Below are 21,844 nucleotides of genomic sequence, written 5' to 3'. Positions count from 1 at the left end.
GACAAAGTCGTAAAAGAAAAGTAAGGAAAAACTATGTGACCCTAACTGAGGAATGAAGTGTAGAATGCAGGCCTGTTGTCGTGTAAATATGGTACTTTTCTCCTCTGCAAAAACAACACCAGCTGTTATTCCGCTAGCAAATGCTTACCTTGACATTTCCTAACACTGCAATTGGAGCTCAAGGCAGGAGAGAGAGAGAGGGGGGGGGGGGGGGGTTGAAAAAGTCCACTTATCTACACTCTGCTCATTTAAAACAGTAAAGGTATTTAGAAGAGAGATTCTGGCAACGTGTCAAGCTGCAGCCTGAGAGTAATTATTTTCCAATAAAAGTCTCATCACACCCACGGCCGGGATGGAGACGGAGTCGCTGTCGCCACAGCTTCAGTCGTGTTGGCGAAGCGGCGAGACGGCTGCAAAGGGCACACAGCAAGAGACTACCTTCCCCTTTAACATTTCACACTCCATCAAGCCCATTAGCAGATTGGATTTCCCAGCTCATCCCCGCCACTGATTACTGATACACCCGACCGTCAGAACCCCCTCTAATGACTTATCAGCCCGCCAGCCATTTGTCTTTTTTTTTTAATGTCAACCATACTAAGCATTTGAGCTCCATATAGATGAATAATTCATCGCCACACGGCAGGGATTTTCAACCTCCACGACCAAAATATAAACCCCTTATTTAGACGATCCAGACTTCATATTTGTGGTTTAGACACCAAGACAAACACGGTGTGAGGAGAGAGCAGGTTTTCCTCACAACAGATGTCCAAAGTAAAGTTGAAATGGGGTTTTGTGGATGAACTAAATCTGGAAGATTTGTCAGCCTTCGACTCGTTCCACGAAGCAACAGCTATCTGTATTCACTACAGGTGGAGGGAAACAGAAAAACAATTCTCCGAGATTGAACAGCAACGTGGCGCCGCTGAATTATTTAGAAGAAAGGAAAAAAAAAACCCAACTGTGAATAATGAAGAAGTGGCTGTTAAGCCGGCTCATTAAGGCGGGCTAATTGGGCATCATTCGAGCCATTCAAATGAGCTCTCCCAAAGCATTTGTTGTTACTTAGGGCTCCTGACTCCAAAGTTTGTATTAATGTGATGCAAGATTAGTTATTACTTAGCTCCGACGACAAACATATTGTTCCAGCTAACGCGGCGAGCTGGTGCGAATAGATCGGCTCCCCTAATCACCTGAACCCCGCGGAGAGAGAAGTGGCGGGGGTCCTGTAATGTAAAAAAAACACCCAGTGTGGGCTCGGCTATGCAGCCGGCGCTCCATGATAAAAGAAAAAAAGCATCTGCTTAAGTGTTGCTTAAAGGCCCAATCATGAAGTTCAACAGAGAGACCCGTCTCCTAGCTGGTTTTTCAGAGACTCACATGTGCAAAGAAACCAATAAAAAGCAAAGTTTACAAACTGTGTGAAAGGTCATCGGTCCAGGTTATGGATTTAGATGGCCTTTGTCTTAAAAGATGGTTTAACAGGGTATTATATTATAAATCTATCATGCTACACAAGTGGAAATATTATGCAGGGAGGCTTTTAACGGCAACAAACAGACGTTTAAGTAAAAGCTGCGATCAAAGAGAACACAGTTGTCGTATTTCAAATCAAAGCACTGAGCGGCGAGAGGAAGAACACAAGTTGCCGTTGACAGCGGCAACAACAAATTCTTCAGAGGAACCCCCCCCCCCCCCCCTGAACTCGTGAATGGCCTGCACTCACCTCACCTGGTGTTAGAGTGCGGGCTGGCTGGCCTGCCCTCCACCTTCCAGCCGTGCTTTCCCTTGGCACGAGGTGAATGACCCACAGTCTGTGTGCAGCATCAGAGCCAGTCACAGCAGAGGGAGGGTGCCCAGATAGACCAGGAAACCACGAGAGAGAGACATAGAGAGACAGAGAGAGAGAGAGAGAGAGAGGGCACCCCCGTCTGCAGCACAAGAGGTCAAAAGCATCGGACGGACACCGGAGTCTTTAGCAGGCTGAGATGTTTGCCTCATAAATTAATCATACGAACACGTCAATCCAGCCGCTGCCTGGGTGATTATCGGCGTAAGCGGTGCAGACAGTGAGCGTGACTGCCTCTCATCCATTTTTCATTTAGAAAATGAGTGAGGATCTAATCTCGGAGGGTTGTTAAGGGTCTTAAATGACTTCCTGGGACGCCGCCAAGTTTTGGAGTTCTGCAAACTAAGGAATTTTCCACTGGTTAACTTCCTAAATAGATGGCACTGCTTCAGTGTTATTGCTCGCTTCAAATCAAGGCACGTTTCTGTCCATCCTTCTATTCAATCCTTCGTAAAATGTGGATTTTTCTTTTTTTTTTTAGGGATTCTTTCGGCTTAACTGGCCAGAAATTAAGAAATTCTCAGGCGGCTAATGCGATTTTGTCGGCTAATCGTTTAGGTTTAATGAACAGAACACACAAACAACAGGAAAAACAATGCCGTTGAAAATCATTGGAAGAAACCCACGGAGACAGAAACGACAGAAACTCCTCGCTGAGCATTACCGCATTTGACACTTTGCATGGCCGTAAGCGTGTTTTTTTTGTGTGTTTCCTGGTGCTAAAAGCAGCAACGTGGCCCCCCGGGGCCCCCAGAAAGCTATCAAGTGGACTCAGCGCAGTGATGCACTTGGAAGATTAGGGCGGAGGAAAAACGAGAGGAAATCAATCACTCAAGCATTCTGATCTTCTCTGACTGCAGTGAAGGATGTTGCTATCGACCGAGTGTGGAGGTATTTAGCTTGGAACAGCTAAGGTGGATGTTTGGGAGGGAGGGAGGGCGCTGGAGGGTTAAAGAGAGGGAGTCAGTACTTGTGATTGTCTCCCAACCACCTGTCTTGCAGACGCTCCCGGAGGAAAAACCGTAAACAGAACTGCACTTCATCCAAATGACACTTAAGGAGCTGGATAATGATAACATCCTCACTCAGGGATTATCAAGTGGGAACATCCTCGATGACACATTCCTGTTGTATATCAATGATTTCTTGGAAACAATGAGAAAGAGAGAGAGAGAGAGAGAAAAAATGAAACCCAAACAGCAGAGGTTAGTCATCCGAACGCCACGTCGGAGGTCGTTAAGCCATATTAGTGATGCAAGACAATCCAGCGGAGTTCATGGGACGCGGTTCATCCTGCAGTCTGACCTTTTGTCATGTTTACGTAGAGCCACATCGCCCCCGGAGCACAATATTTACATCTCGCTCTGCACTCACATTCTCAGGGAGGAGGGGGGGGACGCCAACATTCTAACTAAAATGATCAAATGCCAAATCGGTAAGCAATTCCATGACTTTTTAGAGGTCATTTTAAGTGAAGCCAACTCTCTGTATCTGTAACCTGAATACTTTCACCAGATGGAAAACACAATCTGTTCAAACTCCCCCAAAGGGATTTGGCAAGACAGCTCTCTCTCTCTCGCTCTCTCTCTCACACACACACACATACACACATACGCACACACACACAAGATTACAATGACAAGTCAGATATGCTTTGCCAAATAATGGTCCAATAAAAAAAACCCAACAATGTGCCATTCTCAGCACAAAAGAAGCACACACACGTTTAATACCTTGATAAACATAATTATGTGTGCATAAACACTTCCTGAGCTGCCATTGTACTCTTCCACTCCTCCACTTTGTTTCAGTGGTCGTGTGAACAGCCGGTAGGGAAAAAAGAAAAAAAGAGAGCAAAATTGTGCAAAAAAAAGAGAAAAGAAAGCAACCAGAAATGGAGCGGAAGAAGAAGAAGTCTGGAAATCAAAAGTGCAGCAATCCGCCTGCACCAACTACATGCTTTAGTTTTAAAAGTGCATTTGCAACAAAACAGCCGGCTGAAACTTTTTTTCCCCCCCAAACTTTTACTGTTTTTTTATTTGCACTCCTACAACCTTTGCAGCCGCTCCGAGCTGGGTTATCCGAGGCGACTCGGGCTCGCTGTGTGCGCTTCGAGGGTGAAAATGTTTCCAAACTGCATTAAAACTATGTGATTCGCTGCAAAACAAATGCACAAAATGTTCCCCGGAGCCTTTTGAGAACTACGTCCACCGCTGTCATCTCTCAGAAAAGCGTTTCTCCGGCCGATCTCCGCAAAAAACAAGAGTCGTGGCATCTTTCTACCTCCAACATTAAAAAAAAAGAAAAAAAAAAAGGTGAATCACAGCGAAGCTACTACTAAAAAACACACAAGGGAGGAGGGGGAAGAAAAAATCTCACCAGCTTTACAGGGATCCTTGTAGTCGATCACCTCTGATGTGGCAGCGGACTCCACATAGTAGCCCGGATCGATCGGCTCCAAATCGATCGCCGATATCAAGCCGAGACAGGAGAGAAGACACAAACATCTCGCCGCGAGATCCATTATTGTGGTGGGGAAACGGCGAAAGGCGAGGGATAAAGGTGAAGGGAGAGAGGGGGGACAGAGGGAGAGAGAGACAGAAGAGTGAGTGAGAGAAAGAGAGAGAAAATGGGAGGGTTTTTTTTGGAGAGGGGGGGTGGACGAGATCCCTCCGGAGGGCGGGTTTTAAATCCAGCCTCTCTCCGGTGTCTTCTTGGCTCTGGGGGCAGTGATTTCTCTCCTCCAGCCGGAGCTCCGCACCAGAAACTTTGATGAGCTGGCAGCTCCTCGGCGGCCGCGGAGAAGCTCCTATTACTCGGGGACGGGCTTTATCGCTCCCCGGTCGATCCGTCAGGGGTCCTCGAAGAGCTCATAATGGGGAGGGAGAGGGGGTCACATCCCCATCATCCCCTAGTAGAGGACACTTTATAGTCGCCTTCATTCAATATCAATAAAAGTAAACATATCATGTGTCTTCCTGCGAGAAAAATATTAAATTTCAAAATAAAACTGTAGTCACGTCATCTTTTTTTTTTTTTTTTTCCCTTTTTTTACTAATTAAAGTTGTAGACGCGCGCACAGTTAATTCACTCGCACGTGAGCACGCTGCCTCCATGACGCGCCCACTCGCGCGATCACACACGCGCGCGCACACACAAAACAAACAAACAAGACTGAGCTTGACCTTTCAGGATTAGATTCATCAGTCCCCGAGCTAATTGAAGTGATTAGAGCGCCACCTGTTGGTGATTTACGGAATGTTACACGAAGAGATAATTAAGTGAGATTAAAAAATAAATAAATAAATTAAATAAAACAGTGAGTGTCAACATTAGAAAAAATGTATGAGTTGGGCTCCCCTGGACTTCAAGCAATGAATCATATTTTAATCATATTTTTTTATTAGTATTTTCTGCAAACATAATGTAGTACATGAACTCTACACCAGTCTTATCATTCGTAATGCACAGCTCTAGTTTATTGCACAAGGACAATCCTGCAAATAACATTTTCATCTGACTTGTTTAATACTGGCAGCAAGACATGTTCAACGTTTAATCCATAGCTGAATAAATATCAACCAAAAATGAATCCAGAGAGCAGAGAGGAGATGCATTAATGGATTCCCTCAGCTTCTTCTTGATTTATCACAGTACAGCCAATTTAATTTTGCTATTAATTAGTGAAGTTCCCTTCACTTCCTGTCTCACTGGACTCAGCACGCACTACAACTCATTTTATGGAGAAAATAACAGAACTGTGGTGTAGATTGGATTTAGAGATGACGAGGAGCTCCGCTGTTGTGATTTATCCTGCCTCACATACAAAGCCTGGCTTATATAAGAGGGAGGAGACACTTCTTCTTGTTCTTCTTTATCTTATCTGACTGCTGCCTGTGTGAGTTATTTCAGACAGGACGTCGGCTGAGATGCGTGGGCTGTATTTATGCCATCGCAGTAAACACGCTAGTATAACCGTCATTTTATTCTGAATAAGAGGAGTTTCTTCACTTGCTCAATACAAGCGTCGAACGCACAGGAACAAATATTTAGATTCAAACACAGCCGAGTGTTTTCCCGGGAATCAGGGTGGAGGTCAAGCTCTTTCTTTTTTTTTTTTTTTTTACTGACATGAAGTCCACACACAGTGAAGTGATGACACGGTGCAGATGGGGAATATTTGCATTATACAGTAGTTCAGTGGAAACAAAACACTGCGTATCGTAAATATGGACAGACATGACCTTTAACATAGTGACCCCCCCCAACCCGGGCTTTTGCAATCACATAATACAACCAATACTGACATTTAATCAGTGTTCAAGTTCAGTTCTGGCTTTAACATCTTTCAGGCCTATCATACGGTTAAGTTGTTTGTCACGGTGACAGAAAACCGCGACGCAAAAAAGCAATTATTATGATGAAATGCTGTAATGTAGTAGAATCGCTGCGATGAACAACATGGGAGCAACGACAACCATATAAACGCTGAAAATATTCAGAAATATCCAGTTGTTGCGATATCAAAATGCTCCCGACATTCCTGTTAATCATATATTTATCTCGGCCGATGATGGATGAGATGCTAAAGAAATCAAGACAGAAGGATTATATATATATACACAACTCAGTTTGTTGTCTGTACAGTGATATTATCACAGTTCATCCTCACATGAGAATCATTTCCCTTTAAGGAAAACATGTGATCAGGTTTTATATAGCTGGAATGTTAAGAATGAATGTTAAAGGTGTAAGAAGACTACAGTGTTAGTAGAGAGTCAGCGTTACCCATCTGCACACTGAGGTTAAGCAAAAGCCGACAGTGGCTGCCCGGCCTTTTCCCACCATCTCGACCAGGAGGGGGAGTTTCTCTGGAGGACGTGAGGCAGGTGTTGTCGGCTCCATTGGTCCATCATTGCAGGGAGGGTTCGGTCTCGTCAGCAGGCTGCGGCTCCCAGGTGCCTCCCACCAGGTGTTATCACCACGCGGGACACTTTCACGGCTGTAAAAGGAGCACAGTGGGATTAATCAACTCACACTCTGGAAAAAAAAAAGCTTATTTATATCAAAGTCTCAAGGAGTAAGACATTTACTTATCTGTCTCAAACTGACAACACACTAAATTGAGTAATAATGCAGCTCCCTTTTATACACAGCCACCAATTTAATGGGTTAGGATTATATTTAGTAATTTTCTCTCTGCAGTCATGACGGATTTGTATGGAAAGCCAAAATATGACAAAAATATGCGTGCCTCTGGACATCTGGGAAAACAGCTGTTCTGTCAAACAAGGTCTTTGATTAAATAAAGCAAACGCCATCAGCGTGGCTTTAACTTAAAAACGTTAGTGAGTGCATTCACTGCTAATTTATGTGCAACTTTAAATACACATTAAGCTACAAAATATGATAATTAATTGGGTAAATGATTACTATTTAAGGCAAGCGTCATTACTTTGTACTCTCACCATAAAAAAAAGGATTTGTGGTTGTAAAAAAAATGATATAATTGCATTGAAGTTATTCATAAAAAGATTAATTAGGCTACCGTGTGTTGTGTGGAGAACAATGTGTGCCGTCCCATGAGAAATAATAAGCGCCCTAAATAAAGAGGTTTCTAGTAAAACGGCTCAGATGAATGAAACACACCTTGGGCTCGAGGGTGTGAGTCGGCGCCACGACCTCGCCGGCGTGGCTGAGAGGTCCCACTCGACTCGGCTGCGCTCCTCGCAGGGTCACCGTTATTGAGGCGGGGGCTTTCTGCCCTACTGACACACAAACAAAAACCGCTCAGCACTAACAGCTACACACTAACCCCCCCAAAAAATACACTATAGGAGCAAAAACAGATGTTTGACTTTACCTCCTAAAGTTGTCAAATGTGTGATTAAAGTCATCAGAATTACCTTTTTTTTTTGCTTTGTGGTCAGACAAGCAAATGAAAACAAACCGCAGGTTGCTGGACGATGGACACAATGATAGGTAAAAGCATATCTGGAGTTTAAGTTAGAGGCGTGGAAGGTTTAACTGAATCACGCTAAAAGAAAACGAAAAGAAAACAAACAGGAGCAATGAAAACATGAGTTTTGATTCCAGTCTTTATTGCAACAACAGGAACAGAACTTGGGCAATGCCATGTACTAATGTTATTGCTTTGTGGTTAGCATTCATACATATGGATATTATAAGCAGGTGATTTAATGGAAGGGTTTACAAAATGATGCTACGTGAACAGAATAAACACATGAAGTGATCGCTGTTGCAAACAAACAAAAATCTGACTTACAAAGCTGGATTTGGGTATCACATTAAAAGTTGGTCAACCACACACTGGTTTTAAATTCACAATTATTCTGTATCAAATGGTTTTTCGTACATTTTATATTTATTTTAAATTTACATCCAATTCTACATAAACATGAGGTGTCAAACATAAGCTGGGAACTCAAACTTTTTTGTGATCCGTCACTTCCCATTATGGCTGTTTCTCAACATGAAAACAAAACATGTTGCACGACACTGATCTATCCTCCGATGCTGTAAATCAACACCCGACTCCACGAACCCGATAACCTGTCAGGTTCTTCCAGGCAAACCATCTACACACACACATACACACACACACACACACACACACGTCGACAGAGCTGTCCTCTACTGCAGCGAATCCCCCCTGGCCTACAGACGGCCTGAACTAGCGTTTTTCCAAAACAAAAGGATGAATGAACTCTGAGCATTCAACGTGGCCGTCGTGTTTTGGCAGTTCGAGACATACCGGCGGTCTGATTGGTGATGTGCGCCAAGCCGGGCAAGCTGCTGGCAAGTTTGGCCAGCCCGCCATTAGTGAGCAGCTGGTGGATGGCGGTGGTTTTAGCCACTCCTCCTGTGGTGACCACAGGCAACGCCCGGAGCAAAGTACCGCTGCTGGTACCGACGGAGCTCAGGACCTGACCCTGGGACTTGCCGCAGACCGCCTGAGGGTGGAGGAGGAGAAGAAAAACAAACAAAAAGTTGAAGGCTTATATATACAAGAATAACAGACCGAGGATGAAGTTCACCTTTTACTCCTGTAGGTCAACTTTTGTCTCACTATGCAGCCTGCTTACAAGATAGTAGCACAAATAAAAAAAAGAGGAATGACCAAGTCAACATAATCAAGGAGATGAAACACTCTTCTGAAACAGTGTGGTGCTGTGCAGAGGAAGGGACAAAACCAGGTTGCAGCTGGAGCGCCGGGGAAAAAAAACGCTCCCAAGCGTTCGTGGCTAGAACGGCTGTTTTGCCTCTCAAATGTTTGTCGAACCCGTAAGTGATGGAGCTCATTTTTCAAAGCAAGTGGAAATATCTGAGAGAACAACGGCTGATATTGAAATATATGGGCTTGATGGATTTGGCAACTTCCTACAGCAACTTCTCGGTCCAAACAGTGTGGCATGACTGACATTATAGCAAAAATCACATAATCTACAATCAACAGAAAAAGAAGGGTGCTTTTATAAACTAGTATCAACCAATTTCCACCTATAAAACCAATCGTGCAATATATCTGCAGCTTCACTTGACAAGCAAGGTGTGTGTGGATTCACAGTCCTCTGTCTGCCCACTTTTTAGCAGCCCAATCAAATAGAAAGAATTTAACTCCCTCTAGTAATTGTACACTAATCAAATATTCTGTTTTACTGTGATATACTCACAGAAACCAAGCTAAAGATGCTCTCTGATTTAAACTATAAGCTACTGTACGAGGTAAACCATCATTGGTTTTACTGGTAGGAGAAGACACACTAATCCCAGTGTAATGTCTTGATTTTCTCAGCTTCATCCATTGCTCAGGTGGAAAAGACAGATGGCCTCTTTATGCACACCTTAAATTAACAACTCGTAACTTTGTTATCAAAAGGCGTGCGGGTTGGCAGGTCTGTATTTCTCTACTACATCTATCCTCTGGTGTTGTGATGTGTTCTCTCACCCATACACACCTTGGTTGTCAGTATATTATACATAATCCCATGTTAATGGACTTTAACCAAGCAGAATTTCCAATTCTGGTCATTCAAACGTGCATGCCATGTAGCCAAGAGGTACCTGGGTGCTGCCCGTGTTGGCTGCTGTGGAGGGCAAGCTAGGAGCTTTGGTGACGATCTCCTGAAGACTGAAACTTAGGCCTTGGAGCAGACTGCTGGCGGAAGGAGCTGCACACAAAACACAAACGACGGTGAATCAATGGAGCTGAAATCTGGGGGGAAATATCAACACAAGAAGAAGTTTTACAAACAGCTCCCCCGCCCCCCACACGCATCAACTAGATGGACACACACTCACGAACACACCATATGAAAGTCATGTCCAAAGGGTATGGGTCGGGGCAGACAGCGATGGCGCAAGAGTGAATCAATGATGATGTTTGCTTAAATATGCTGCCCTCGCACACTGTTGTCATCCAGTGTTCAGAACTTGAATCTCAAGTCTACAGAGCGGTTAGAGCGGCGCTGTGTGTTGAGGTTACTGCGCTGAGATCAGCTGCACAGCTGAGAGTGCAAACAGGCGTGCACGGCAGGACAGGACAGAGATACCTTGGGCAGTAGCCGGAGCTTGCGCCTGGATTGGTGTGGAGGACCCTGACACCATGCAAGGCTGCACGCTGCTGAATGAGCCTGGGGACAGGGCACCAGATACCTCTGAGAGACTACCAGACCTGCAGTGACACACATAACCACCAATCCACTCAGGAGCTACCCCAGCAAGTGATGTTTGGCCACCGCTCAGCTCCCAGACTACACCACTCATCAATCCCTCTGCACCAGACACACCTTCTGTCCAAAAAGGGTGGGAGTGTGCACGATGAGCACGCTATACTGAATGTGCCTGAATGCACCACGGCAGGCTTACCGCTGGCCTGTGAGAAGTCCAGACAGCTCCTTGGCTCCAGCCACAGTCTGTCCCACTGTCACCGTTAGGGGCTTCCCAGAGACTCCCACTGCATGGAGAAGGGATCATTATAATTCTGGGTTAGAGATACTTCATACATTCATTTGGAAAAGGCTGAAACAATCACACATTACAGGGACTACAGGGATTACAAAGTCCTACTTTTACTTAAGCAATAGTGTACAAACAAAAAGATGTTTCTGTTTATCACTCCATCTAGAGGTCTGTTTAAATGTGAGCTGTAAGAAACACATTCCTTCCTGTCTGCCCATTACTGATTTTATCAATCCACAACATAAACAACAGTATCTGTTTACTCAACAAAAAGCCACAGGAAGTTTTTTTTCAACGTTTAAAGAAAACAGAATGAATCAGACAAAGAATATATCTGCTTAGAGGCTCTCATATGTGTGTAACAAAGTAAGGATGCCAGCTTTTTGTACCTTCCTGTGCACCAGGGCTGATGGTGCCCCCTGCTGACTCGCTCTGGGAAACGATGGTGACCTTGATCTTGGCTCTCTTGGCTTTGCTTGGTGTAGGACTGGGCACCTGCCTCTTCTTGCCATGGGACCTCAGCTCATCTCTGTCCAGGCCCTCCATCTGATCACTGGTCACTGGCACTGTACCACACAAACAAACACACAATGACCAGACTGCAGAGTACACGTGAACCTGAATTATTCATTAATCCCACCATTGATATTATATGGGCTCTCCTGTTTTGAAATAAAGAAAGCTCATGAATATAAAATGTAATATTCTAAGTTTAAGAGGTGTAAAAATTCAAAGCCTGACTTTGGGTGTGAAGAGCCAGCAACATATTTCAGTGTGTGACATTCATAATCAATTAGGGCAAGGTGGAAACAAGAAAAGAAGTGAAAAGACACAGAGGAAAGAGAAAGGAAGAGGGATAGACACTTACCAAAAATACAAGGAGGGGTGCCAGGAGGAAGATTTTTCCTCACAAGCATGTTTTGTTTCATAAAAGCAGCAAACTGAGCTGGAATGAATTGGAAAAAAAGCCAGAAGAGAAAGTTGTAGGAAGAGAAGAGACAAGAGGATGAGAGCAGAGTATTTCAGTCACTTTCTATCTTGCCCTACGAGGAGATGTGACGGTTTTATTTGCAATCATTTTCACATCTCATATACCACCCCATCTGCTCAACACAACTTTTGCATAATTCAGCAGAAGTTGAGGTGAATGACTCATTGTTACATGTTTACACAAACAAGGATTTGAGAGCTGTGTACGCACAGGTACCAAGGATCACTGTGCACGTGTCGGTGAACGTGACTAGCTGTGTGTTTTCAGACCCGTGTGGCGGTGAACTGACCTTGAGCCTGCTTGTGAGTGAGCACTGTGCCCGAGCGCTGCATGTGCGTCTTGAGGAGCTGCGTGGCCGTGATCAGGCTGGACTTCTGTGCTGGAGACAGACCGGACGTCTTGGGTTTGGGACTTGAAGTGGGACTGCTACAGACGCTAGACAGATCCTGAGGACGCAGTGAAGAGGAGGGACACCCGATTAGACATATGTATTAGTATCAGTCATTCAATATGTAAAACTATTGCTTTTAACATTAGATTAGATTCAACTGTATTGGCATTATGCAGCGTACAAGAATAGAGACAACAAAATGCAGTTAATGTCTAACCAGAAATGCTAAAAAGCATAAAGAGCAATGTGAGAGACAGGAATTTAAACAGTATATGACATTAAGTGCAGTGAAGACAATAGTATACAGTAACATTATTAGAGTTCATATAAAAGGCTAAATATCCTAACCATTTAAAAATGGTTGCCGATTGTGATCCGGTAACTGACCTCTGAACCTGATGGTGAGATGGGAACTCTGAGCGCAGGTGAGGAAGGTCGTCCTCTCTCCATTTCAAAGGGAAGCTCCCTCCGAGGCCTCTTCTTCTTCTCCGTGTCCAGGTCCCTCATCTCCCCGGAGCCGTGGCCGTGGCCCTCCGCCCGCGTGAGGACGCCTGACAAGAAGTCGGCTATCTCATCCTGCAATCAGTCATGAAAGAAGGTGTATTTGTTTACTGCAGAAGATGAGAAACACTTGGTATAAACTCAATATTTCCAGGTAAAAAGACCAACCTGAACGCAGCGGTCCACCATGGTTTGCGTCAGTCCCTCTGATTTCATCTTTGTTGAATTGATTCTGTGGATGGAGAACATTCGTGTTATTACTACTGATACTCCTTATACTTGGCTAGGAGGAATATGATATTATATCCTTTTATTTCTTGCGTTTTAACCCGCTGGTCCGAGGTTGAGGCTGACCTGAGGTTGTCGTCTGATCCTCCCACCACCACCATGCTGTTGTCTGCCCTCAGCTTCTCTCTGAACTCCTCCATGCCTTCTATACTACACTGCAGAGCGTTTTGGCCAAGCACAAACAACACTGGGGTCTTCATGTCCAGCAGCGGGTCATCCACATCCTGCAAAACAGGAGCCCAATAACATTCATTACAAGTAGTAGTAGTTCTTAGAAGAAACAACGAAACGAAGGAACTTTGAACAAAAAAATAAACTTAAAAATGCATCTCAGTGAGGTCTTACCCCTCTTGGCCCGTTGACTGTTAGCAGGGGGAAGCCGAGGCACACTACAGCGGTCAGATACTCCATAAGGGATACCTGTAATTACATTATTATTAATCAGTATTTCATTATTAACTAAGGACACTTTAAAGGACACTTTTTAACATGTGAAAAACCCCTTGGCCTCACATTAGATTGGATCAGATTAGACAGTGACATATTTATAAAAGTCTTACGTGACAAGCGATGAGAGCACCAGCGTTCCAACCAACCAGGATAATGGGTTTGTGGGGGAAGTGACTGTGAACCTGGTGGTTAAAAGTTCAAATTATACAACAGACCCATCATGTATTAAACCAAACAAAACCTGTATTCTACATTTTTCCCATTTTGCCTTCACGTACATGATCTTTGCGTTATAAGATACTTTTGGGGTACTGATTCTGATTAAATTAATTTAAATAAAGGATGTCTGGACAGTTTAATAATGCACAAAAAAGCAGGGCAAGAGCTAAGGAACACTATATAGCTGTCTGTTATGCAATGAATGCTTTCGCAAATGTGCACATTAAGAACATACACACTATATTAATGACACAAACAACATCACCACCACACTGCAGCTACAGTTGCAAAAGAAGCAAATAAAACAGAAGATCCTACCTCTAAAACCTTGGCCCTGACGGTGCCCAGCATGTGCTCAAGGCACTGTGTGATGCCAATATTTGCTCCGCTGTTCACATGACTGTGCACTGGAATGACCTGACACAGAAACAGCTGTTATAGACACTTTTCTGAGATTATTAAAATATAAAATTGTTGGTAACACAAAGAGAGACTTAGGACCTTTCCCAAACAAGAGAGCTGCGACTGCCAGAATCTCATCCGTCGCGAGGTAGAGAGAGCAGGATTGGTTGGGCTTGAGGGTGCAATTAGGATGAGTGGAGATCCAGGGAGCTTGCTCTGAAACATAAGAAAACAGACACGGATCAGTTTTTGTAAGTAAAAAAAGGTAAATTGTATAACCCTGCTTTCTATTCCAACGGTCAACTGTTACCGGTTTGTTTTGGGACAGGACTCCAACAGCTGGATCCCAAGGCCGTTTCAAAAGCAGCGACAGGGCCTCTGCACTTGGAGCGCCAGTCTTTGCCGTTGTGAGCAACATTCTGTCAATCAGCAACGGCAACTTCCAAGACACGAAGAGGAATAGTAATGAATCAAGAATCCCAGACCTCGCAGACATCTGACAATAAATACTACAATTCTTTCTGTTCATCCAATTACACACATCATACCTTGCTTTTCAGAGTCTGCAGCACATCCAGGTAAGCAGCAAGCATAGCGAGGCTTAGGGATTCAATCATGGTAGTGTGCAACCACTGCGTCAGTTTGGTGTCCCAGCTCACACTGGCTAAAGCATGGCGCACCTTCCTGGCACACTTGTCCACGGCTATCCTCCGCAAGATCGGTTCATTGGAAGCCTGAGGAAACAAGATTGCACGCGTTTTTCTCTGGTGAAATGATACATTTACTCCCAACAGAGTACACTGTTTTGCAACAGCCCGCCTCAACATATTTTGTTTAACAGCGGACGAGCAGACAGACTGTTGCAGGTATAGCATTACATGTGCACTGTGCAATAACTGATGATCTCAGAGAGCATTCTCTCTCGGTTCAGAGCTCACGAAAGATGTTGAAGAATTTACACAATGTCTTCAAATTTAAAGCTCATGGTCTCAGTAAAGGGGACGCATACCTCCTGAAGAATTTTCATGGTTGCAAGTAAAAAAGCAATTACTAAAGGAATCCTCCTACCATGAGACTCTTAAACATAAAATCTATTCAGGCAATGAAGAAATTGACTTTTGTGCTGCAGCTTCAAAAGGATAAAGGAGAGGAATACTGGAAAAAATGTGATAGCTACAGACAAAGACACTTAATTCTATTTCTATTTAATGTACCTATGCTTTTCTTATTTGTACCTACTTTTAATGTGTGTACTGTCATGTCCTAGGCCTCTTTGTTTGCTTGTTTCTTGTTTTATGTTCGTATATAATAAATAATAAAGTATTAAAAAAAAATGTAAAGCTCATGAGAAAGGAATTACATAAAATTAGCAAAACTTACATGTTCATTGGCCAGGCGGGCTAGTCTTTCAGCCTGTAGAGCTTTAAGGACTTTATTGAACAGTTTGTTCTGGACCACTGACCATCCAGTCCTGAAACAGAATAACAATAAGGTCAAAACAATGCACTGTAGCTTAAATCATAACATCTTTTTGATGAGCACAAGTAGATAATAAATGAGCAGTGGATTATTTGGATTACTTGTTCACATGTTCCTCCCAGTCATCAGGGGGCGGAGGGCTCTCAGCGACCGTGCGAGCAAACAGAACATGCCGCTCACACTCCTTCATCACACTGAGCGCTTTCTGATTATCATACAGGGGAACAGGTGTCGGTGTGGCGGTCTCCACGTCTAACAGAGAGTCTGCGTCTCTGCTGGCGAAGAAAAGAATATCAAGTTACTGCGCAGAGAAAGTCGCTTAGTGACAAAACAGATCACTATGGGATGTATTTAAGACACAGATTAGGAGCTTTTTCGACTCACGACAAAGCCTCAGGCTGGCGTCGAGGGGTAACAAACAGCGTCCTCGTGGGTCGGGCGCTGCTGGCATCTGGGTGGGCGTTCCACGGTTTGGCATAGCTGTGGTCCAGAAAAACCAAATCCAGCTCTCTTTCGTGAGCTGACAACTGGAAAAGCAAGGACGTGCCCATCTTTCTCGCAGATATCTGGAAGTCCTTATCCCCACCACGATGCATCCTCTTCCTGGGCCCCACAGGGCCCCGGGAAGCGCCCGACAACTTCCGTGGGTTCAGTCCAAACTGGCAAAGAGAAGCAAAAACAATACGTTTCTTTGCCTTCCACAAAGGAAGTTAATATATTAAAAAGGAGGCTGAACACCTTTAAAAAAAAAAACATGGGACAATTCTACAAATCAGCCACTATGATTGAGCATTATCTGCTATACTATAATGGATTCAACATTTACACATCTAGCATCTTAAAAGAAATACAATTCTGATTCAAGCTGATGTGAATATGCTAAGTTACTGTAGTTTTTGAGACAAGACATTTGGTGAGGTTACCTTGGACTCTGGGAGGGCGATGGCCATCGTTCACTACTTTCTGGAAATGTACAGACTAAACAACTAATAGCGGAAATAAACGTAAGACTACGCGATAAGGAAAAATAATCGTTACTCAAGCCCTAGTGTAACGTGACGTCCAAACATGCGCGTGCTTTGTCCACGGAATGCACCACCCATTACTGGGTATTATTGTCGTAAACATGAGCCGTCGTGGGGGTTGAATGCAACTCCTACGCCATTAATACGCGTGTAAATGGTTTAACTTTACGAGCTCAAATGTTCAATATGTTATCATTAACGTTACTGCCTTTGCAAAAGGGGCTGACGACAGTGGGCTGGCCTGGCATGCTAACGTTAGCATAGCAAGCTAAAAGCTACCCAAATGGCGCTATCGCTCCATTCTGCCGCTCACCTTTTCGCTCTATTATTCCATGTTTGTCGAGGCGGTTTGAACTCTTCCTTTGAACCAAATAAGACCAAGGAAACCGCGTGTTTCTTTGTTAATTATAGCGGTTACGACTCAAAACACAAATATTCAGCAAGTACGAGGCTCACTTCCCTTTTGTTTGTGTGGTTTTGTTGCCACGTTAGGCCGCACGACCCTCCCTTTCGGCGCACTAAAAACAAGCAGGATAGTCAGGGTGACGTTTTCACGAGAACTGGCAACCCAGTTTGTGGCGCGTCAGAGAGTGACGTAGACATAGGCAGGATTACAGCAGCCTGGATCATCCTGCCAGATTTGAACAGTTTAAAATTGGATTTATAAAATACAACGACTATACACATTATCTTTGTTTCTCTATTTATATTATCTACATTTTGACCTTTTTATTTATTTATTTTTTCTTAAAAAAAAAACCTTTTAAATTGTATTCTAGTGTTTTTATTTGCAGTATTGATTAAATACAAACGGTGGTGGCCTGTTTCCAAAGTGACAACCCCTCTCATCCACTATTTAACTCCAAAGGTCTCCCCACTCACTGTTTAGAAGACACATCCCTTCAATAAACCTGCTAACTTCACACAGCAAGCCGACACGGTTAACTGCCACCATGGTGAGTTGTTTTCATCATGAAATCCTGGAAACAAATATTCCTGGAAGCCTTTTGTGAGGTTTATCAGTGTGTAGAGATATGATATGTGTGAGTTTCTAAATGCATGCTGTTATAAATATCTGGCTGGATATTGTACGCTGAGATCAAATGTTAAAGTTGGGATTTTTGTTTGTTTTTTTTGAAGAAATATTTGATTCTGGGTTTGCTGCTATGCTCTCTGGCCTCGCTGTCAAACGCTCAATGCTACCAGAAGCCAGTGAAACCAGGTAAAGAAAAAAGAAAAGCACATAAAGTGTCTTTGAGTGTCCTGAAAGGTGCTGATAAATAAAATGTTATATTATTATTAGGCATGACCAGATGTCAGGACGACGTGGATATGACCTGGCATGATGTAGGAACTGAGTGGAGAAACAGCAAATGTATGGACTGTACTTGCGGTGGGTGTTGTGCTGGGTAAGTAAACGTTTCCCTTTTGAAATTGGAAAAAAATCTATTAATTCTCTATACTTGGATTTTTTTAACTGTCTTTTCTGTGTTTTTGCAGGTTTTCAACCCCCAGAAGTTTCCCAGACGACTGTGAGTCGGTCTTTGACTCCAATGCTTGTGCATATGTAGTGCGCAAAAAGGCCAACCCATCTGAACTATGTCCAATTTATGGAGCAGTTGGGAAGTGATCAACTGGTCTGAAGTATCTTCTTGGGGGGGACATATATACAGATGTGATCCTCGTTGGATTCTCACCAGGAAACGCTGCCTGTTTTGTTTGTTGTAACACATGTCCAAGCAGGAAAACAGCTGCAGGAAACTGAAAATAAAAATTCAAATGAATAAATAAATAAATAAATAATGCATTTCTTCATTATTTATTTTTGCATGAGAAAGAAAATCATTTCTGAAGCAGAAAAAACTAACAACGTCAAAGGGGCACTCCACCGGTTTTAAACGGTTTAAATCAATAATTTGACACAAGAAGTGATTCTGAGGAGGATGTATAAACAGTAGTATAATGTCTTCAGTGACTCTGGAGGAAGCAGATAACCCTGATGATGATATCTCAGCTTAGACTCGTGACCTACATTTATTTTTTAACTGAAAGCCTCCATTGCAAACTTGACGGTTTTTTTTTCATTTAGGAGGCAAAGTTCAACAAAAAACACAACTCAGCTGCATTATGGTACATTTAAGATTCAGTGTTTTTGGAGCTTGACATATAAGACTTTAAGTCGAAATACCCTGTCCTTAGATTTGACCATATATTTTTTTTATTTAACTCATCTGAGTCCCAAACCTTTATGAAAGCGCAATCCTAAAAATCTATCGATAACAAAGAACATAGAGAACTTGATTGAACTTAATGGTGTTGGTGTTGACTAAGTCACCAACAGAGCCCACTGCTGTTGTGGGGCAAGAGTATTTATATTAGTGTTGATTAAACACAAACGGTGGTGGCCTGTTTCCAAAGTGACAACCCCTCTCATCCACTATTTAACTCCAAAGGTCCCCCACTCACTGTTTAGAAGACACAGCCCTTCAATAAACCTCCTAACTTCACACAGCGAGCCGACACGGTTAACTGCCACCATGGTGAGTTGTTTTAATCATGAAATCCTGGAAACAAATATTCCTGGAAGCCTTTTGTGGGGTTTATCAGTGTGTAGAGATATGATATGGGTTTTTTCTGTTTCTAAATGCTCTAAATTGGGATTTTTGTTTCCACTTTTTTCCCCCCATGAAGAAATATTTGACTCTGGGTTTGCTGCTATGCTGTCTGGCATCGCTGTCAAACGCTTCTTGCTACCAGAACAAGCCAATGACACCAGGTAAAGAAAGAAAAGAAAAGCATTTAAGGTGTCTTGAAAGGTGCTGATAAATAAAATGTATTATTATTATTAGGCACGACCAGATGTCAGGACGACATGGATCTGACCTGGCATGATGTAGGAACTCAGTGGAGAAACAGCAAATGTATGGACTGTAGTTGTGGTGGGTGTTGTACTGCGTAAGTAAACGTTTCCCTTTTGAAATTGGAAAAAATATATTGATTCTCTGTACTTGGATTTTCTAACTGTGTGTGTTTTTGCAGGTATTCAACCCCCACACGTTTCCCAGACGACTGTGAGTCGGTTTTTGACTCCAATGCTTGTGCATATGTAGTGCGCAAAAAGGGCAACCCATCTGAACTATGTCCAATTTATGAAGGAGTTGGGAAGTGATCGACTGGTCTGAAGTATCTTCTTGGGTGGGACATACAGATGTGATCCTCGTTGGATTCTCACCAGGAAACGCTGCCTGTTTTGTTTGTTGTAACACATGTCCAAGCAGGAAAACAGCTGCAGGAAACTGAAAATAAAAATTAAAATGAATAAATAAATAAATCATGCATTTCTTCATTATTTATTTTTGCATGAGAAAGAAAATAAATCATTCAGTTTTTTTTTAACCGAAAGCCTCCATTGCAAACTTGGCGATTTTTTTTTTTCATTTAGGAGGCAAAGTTCAACAAAAGAAACAACTCAGCTGCATTATGGTACATTTAAGATCCAGTGGTTTTGGAGCTTGACATATAAGACTATAAGTCGAAATACCCTGTCCTTAGATTTTACCATATTTTTTTTAAATTAAACCTTTATAAAGCGTAATCCTAAAAATCTATCGATAAGAAAAATGTGTTGCACACACAAGTAACATAGAGAACGTGATAGAACTTAATGGTGTTGGTGTTGACTAAGTCACAAACAGAGCTCACTGCTGTTGTAGGGCAAGAGCATTCATAATTGTGTTGATTAAACAAAAACGGTGGTGACCTTTAACCCCTCTCATCCACTATTTAACTCCAAAGGTCCCCCTACACACTGTTTAGAAGACAGAGCCCTTCAATAAACCTCCTAACTTTACACAGCGAGCCGACACGGTTAACTGCCACCATGGTGAGTTGTTTTAATCATGAAATCATGGAAACAAATATTCCTGGAAGACTTTTGTGAGGTTTATCAGTGTGTGCTAAAGAAGAGTTTCGACTCCTTTTATAACATGAACCTCACAAATGTCAACACTTTTCTGTTTCTAAATGCATGCCGTTATAAATATCTGGCTGGATATTGTATGCTGAGATCAAATGTTAAAGCTATGATTTTTGTTTCCACACTTTTTTCCCCCCATGAAGAAATATTTGACTCTGGGTTTGCTGCTATGCTCTCTGGCCTCGCTGTCAAACGCTAATTGCTACCCGAAGATGATGATACTAGGTAAAAAAAAAGAAAAGAAAAACATGTAAGGTGTCTTTGAGTGTCCTGAAAGGTGCTGATAAATAAAATGTATTATTATTATTAGGCATGACCAGATGTCAGGACAACGTGGATCTGACCTGGCATGATGTAGGAACTGAGTGGAGAAACAGCAAATGTATGGACTGTAGTTGTAGTGGGTGTTGTGCTGCGTAAGTAAACGTTTCCCTTTTGAATGATTGATTCTCTGTAGGCCTACTTGGATTTTTTTTAACTGTCTTTTCTGTGTTTTTGCAGGTTTTCAACCCCCATAAGTTTCCCAGACGACTGTGAGTCGGTTTTTGACTCCAATGCTTGTGAATATGTAGTGCACAAAAAGGGCAACCCATCTGAACTATGTCCAATTTATGGAGCAGTTGGGAAGTGAGAGAGAGAGAGAGAGGTGCAGATGTGATCCTCATTGGATTCTCAACAGGAAACGCTGCCTGTTTTGTTTGTTGTAACACATGTCCAAGCAGGAAAACAGCTGCAGGAAACTGAAAATAAAAATTCAAATGAATAAATAAATAAATCATGCATTTCTTCATTATTTTTATTTTTATTTTTTTTATGAAACAGAAAGGGGGTGTTAAAGGGGCACTCCACCAATTTGAAACAGTTTAAATCAATAATTTGAAATTATTATTTTTTTTTATTTAACTCATGTGAGTCCCAAATCTTTATGAAAGTGTAGAACTTAATTGGACTTAAAGAAACAAACAGAGTACGGACAAACGGACAAAATGCATAACAGCGTTGAACTTTAAACACAATCTTGGATGTGTGTCATGATGAAGAAAAAGAATCTGCATGTAAAGCTGATTTGATTAAACCAGACTCTCTGTGAGGCTGTAGCCTTAAAGGCACAGTGCTGCTTGGGTTAAGCTAGATGCTAATCCGGCGTAGCACAACAATGACAAATACAATGCTTTAGCAAAGTTTAGCACGTTAGCTTGCTAAAATTTGCTCAATAAAATTATTGCACAAATTGAAAATTTGACAAGATGACAAGTCAGTGGATCACTTGTTTATTTACAATGAATTG

General features: G+C 42.7%; 2 protein-coding genes and 2 long non-coding RNA genes across 11 annotated transcripts in view; 2 read left to right on the top strand and 2 right to left on the bottom strand.

Moving 5' to 3' along the window:
- bmp1a (bone morphogenetic protein 1a) overlaps nucleotides 1-4,466 on the bottom strand; it is a 29,871-nt gene extending 25,405 nt beyond the window's left edge. Inside the window, exon 1 of the mRNA XM_084025296.1 lies at nucleotides 4,232-4,466. Within this exon, the coding sequence (XP_083881422.1) occupies nucleotides 4,232-4,376 (145 nt within the window). The 5' untranslated portion in view covers nucleotides 4,377-4,466. The remainder of the gene's footprint in view (nucleotides 1-4,231) is intronic.
- Nucleotides 4,467-5,289: 823 nt separating this feature from the next.
- On the bottom strand, nucleotides 5,290-17,063 carry kansl3 (KAT8 regulatory NSL complex subunit 3). 8 transcript variants are annotated; one of them, XM_084025136.1, is made up of 22 exons: nucleotides 16,479-17,063; nucleotides 15,940-16,214; nucleotides 15,657-15,830; nucleotides 15,457-15,547; nucleotides 14,625-14,810; nucleotides 14,387-14,515; nucleotides 14,176-14,292; nucleotides 13,993-14,091; nucleotides 13,566-13,637; nucleotides 13,351-13,425; nucleotides 13,072-13,229; nucleotides 12,886-12,949; nucleotides 12,604-12,792; nucleotides 12,115-12,271; nucleotides 11,703-11,780; nucleotides 11,224-11,400; nucleotides 10,742-10,829; nucleotides 10,426-10,547; nucleotides 9,938-10,044; nucleotides 8,628-8,826; nucleotides 7,502-7,620; nucleotides 5,290-6,854 (listed from the first exon to the last, which is right to left on the bottom strand). In XM_084025136.1, the coding sequence occupies exons 1-22, from the start codon at nucleotides 16,503-16,505 to the stop codon at nucleotides 6,849-6,851; spliced, it is 2,709 nt and encodes a 902-aa protein (XP_083881262.1). In that variant the 5' UTR covers nucleotides 16,506-17,063; the 3' UTR covers nucleotides 5,290-6,848. The 8 variants fall into 8 exon arrangements, with proteins under 8 accessions (XP_083881262.1, XP_083881264.1, XP_083881263.1 ...); XM_084025138.1 differs by having other exon boundaries at nucleotides 7,502-7,617; XM_084025137.1 differs by having other exon boundaries at nucleotides 15,657-15,827; nucleotides 16,479-17,062.
- Nucleotides 17,064-19,023: 1,960 nt separating this feature from the next.
- LOC311023214 lies at nucleotides 19,024-19,759 on the top strand. The gene is made up of 4 exons (XR_014598192.1): nucleotides 19,024-19,120; nucleotides 19,272-19,356; nucleotides 19,430-19,535; nucleotides 19,620-19,759. It is a non-coding gene; the product is annotated as an uncharacterized lncRNA (long non-coding RNA).
- A 561-nt stretch (nucleotides 19,760-20,320) lies between these two features.
- Nucleotides 20,321-20,975, top strand: LOC311023215. The gene is made up of 3 exons (XR_014598193.1): nucleotides 20,321-20,463; nucleotides 20,700-20,781; nucleotides 20,867-20,975. It is a non-coding gene; the product is annotated as an uncharacterized lncRNA (long non-coding RNA).
- Nucleotides 20,976-21,844: the final 869 nt, after the last annotated feature.

The sequence above is a fragment of the Eutrigla gurnardus genome (genome assembly GCF_963514095.1).
Source record: "Eutrigla gurnardus genome assembly, chromosome: 13".
NCBI classification, from domain to species: domain Eukaryota; kingdom Metazoa; phylum Chordata; class Actinopteri; order Perciformes; family Triglidae; genus Eutrigla; species Eutrigla gurnardus.
This window is presented reverse-complemented; position numbering and strand designations above follow the sequence as displayed.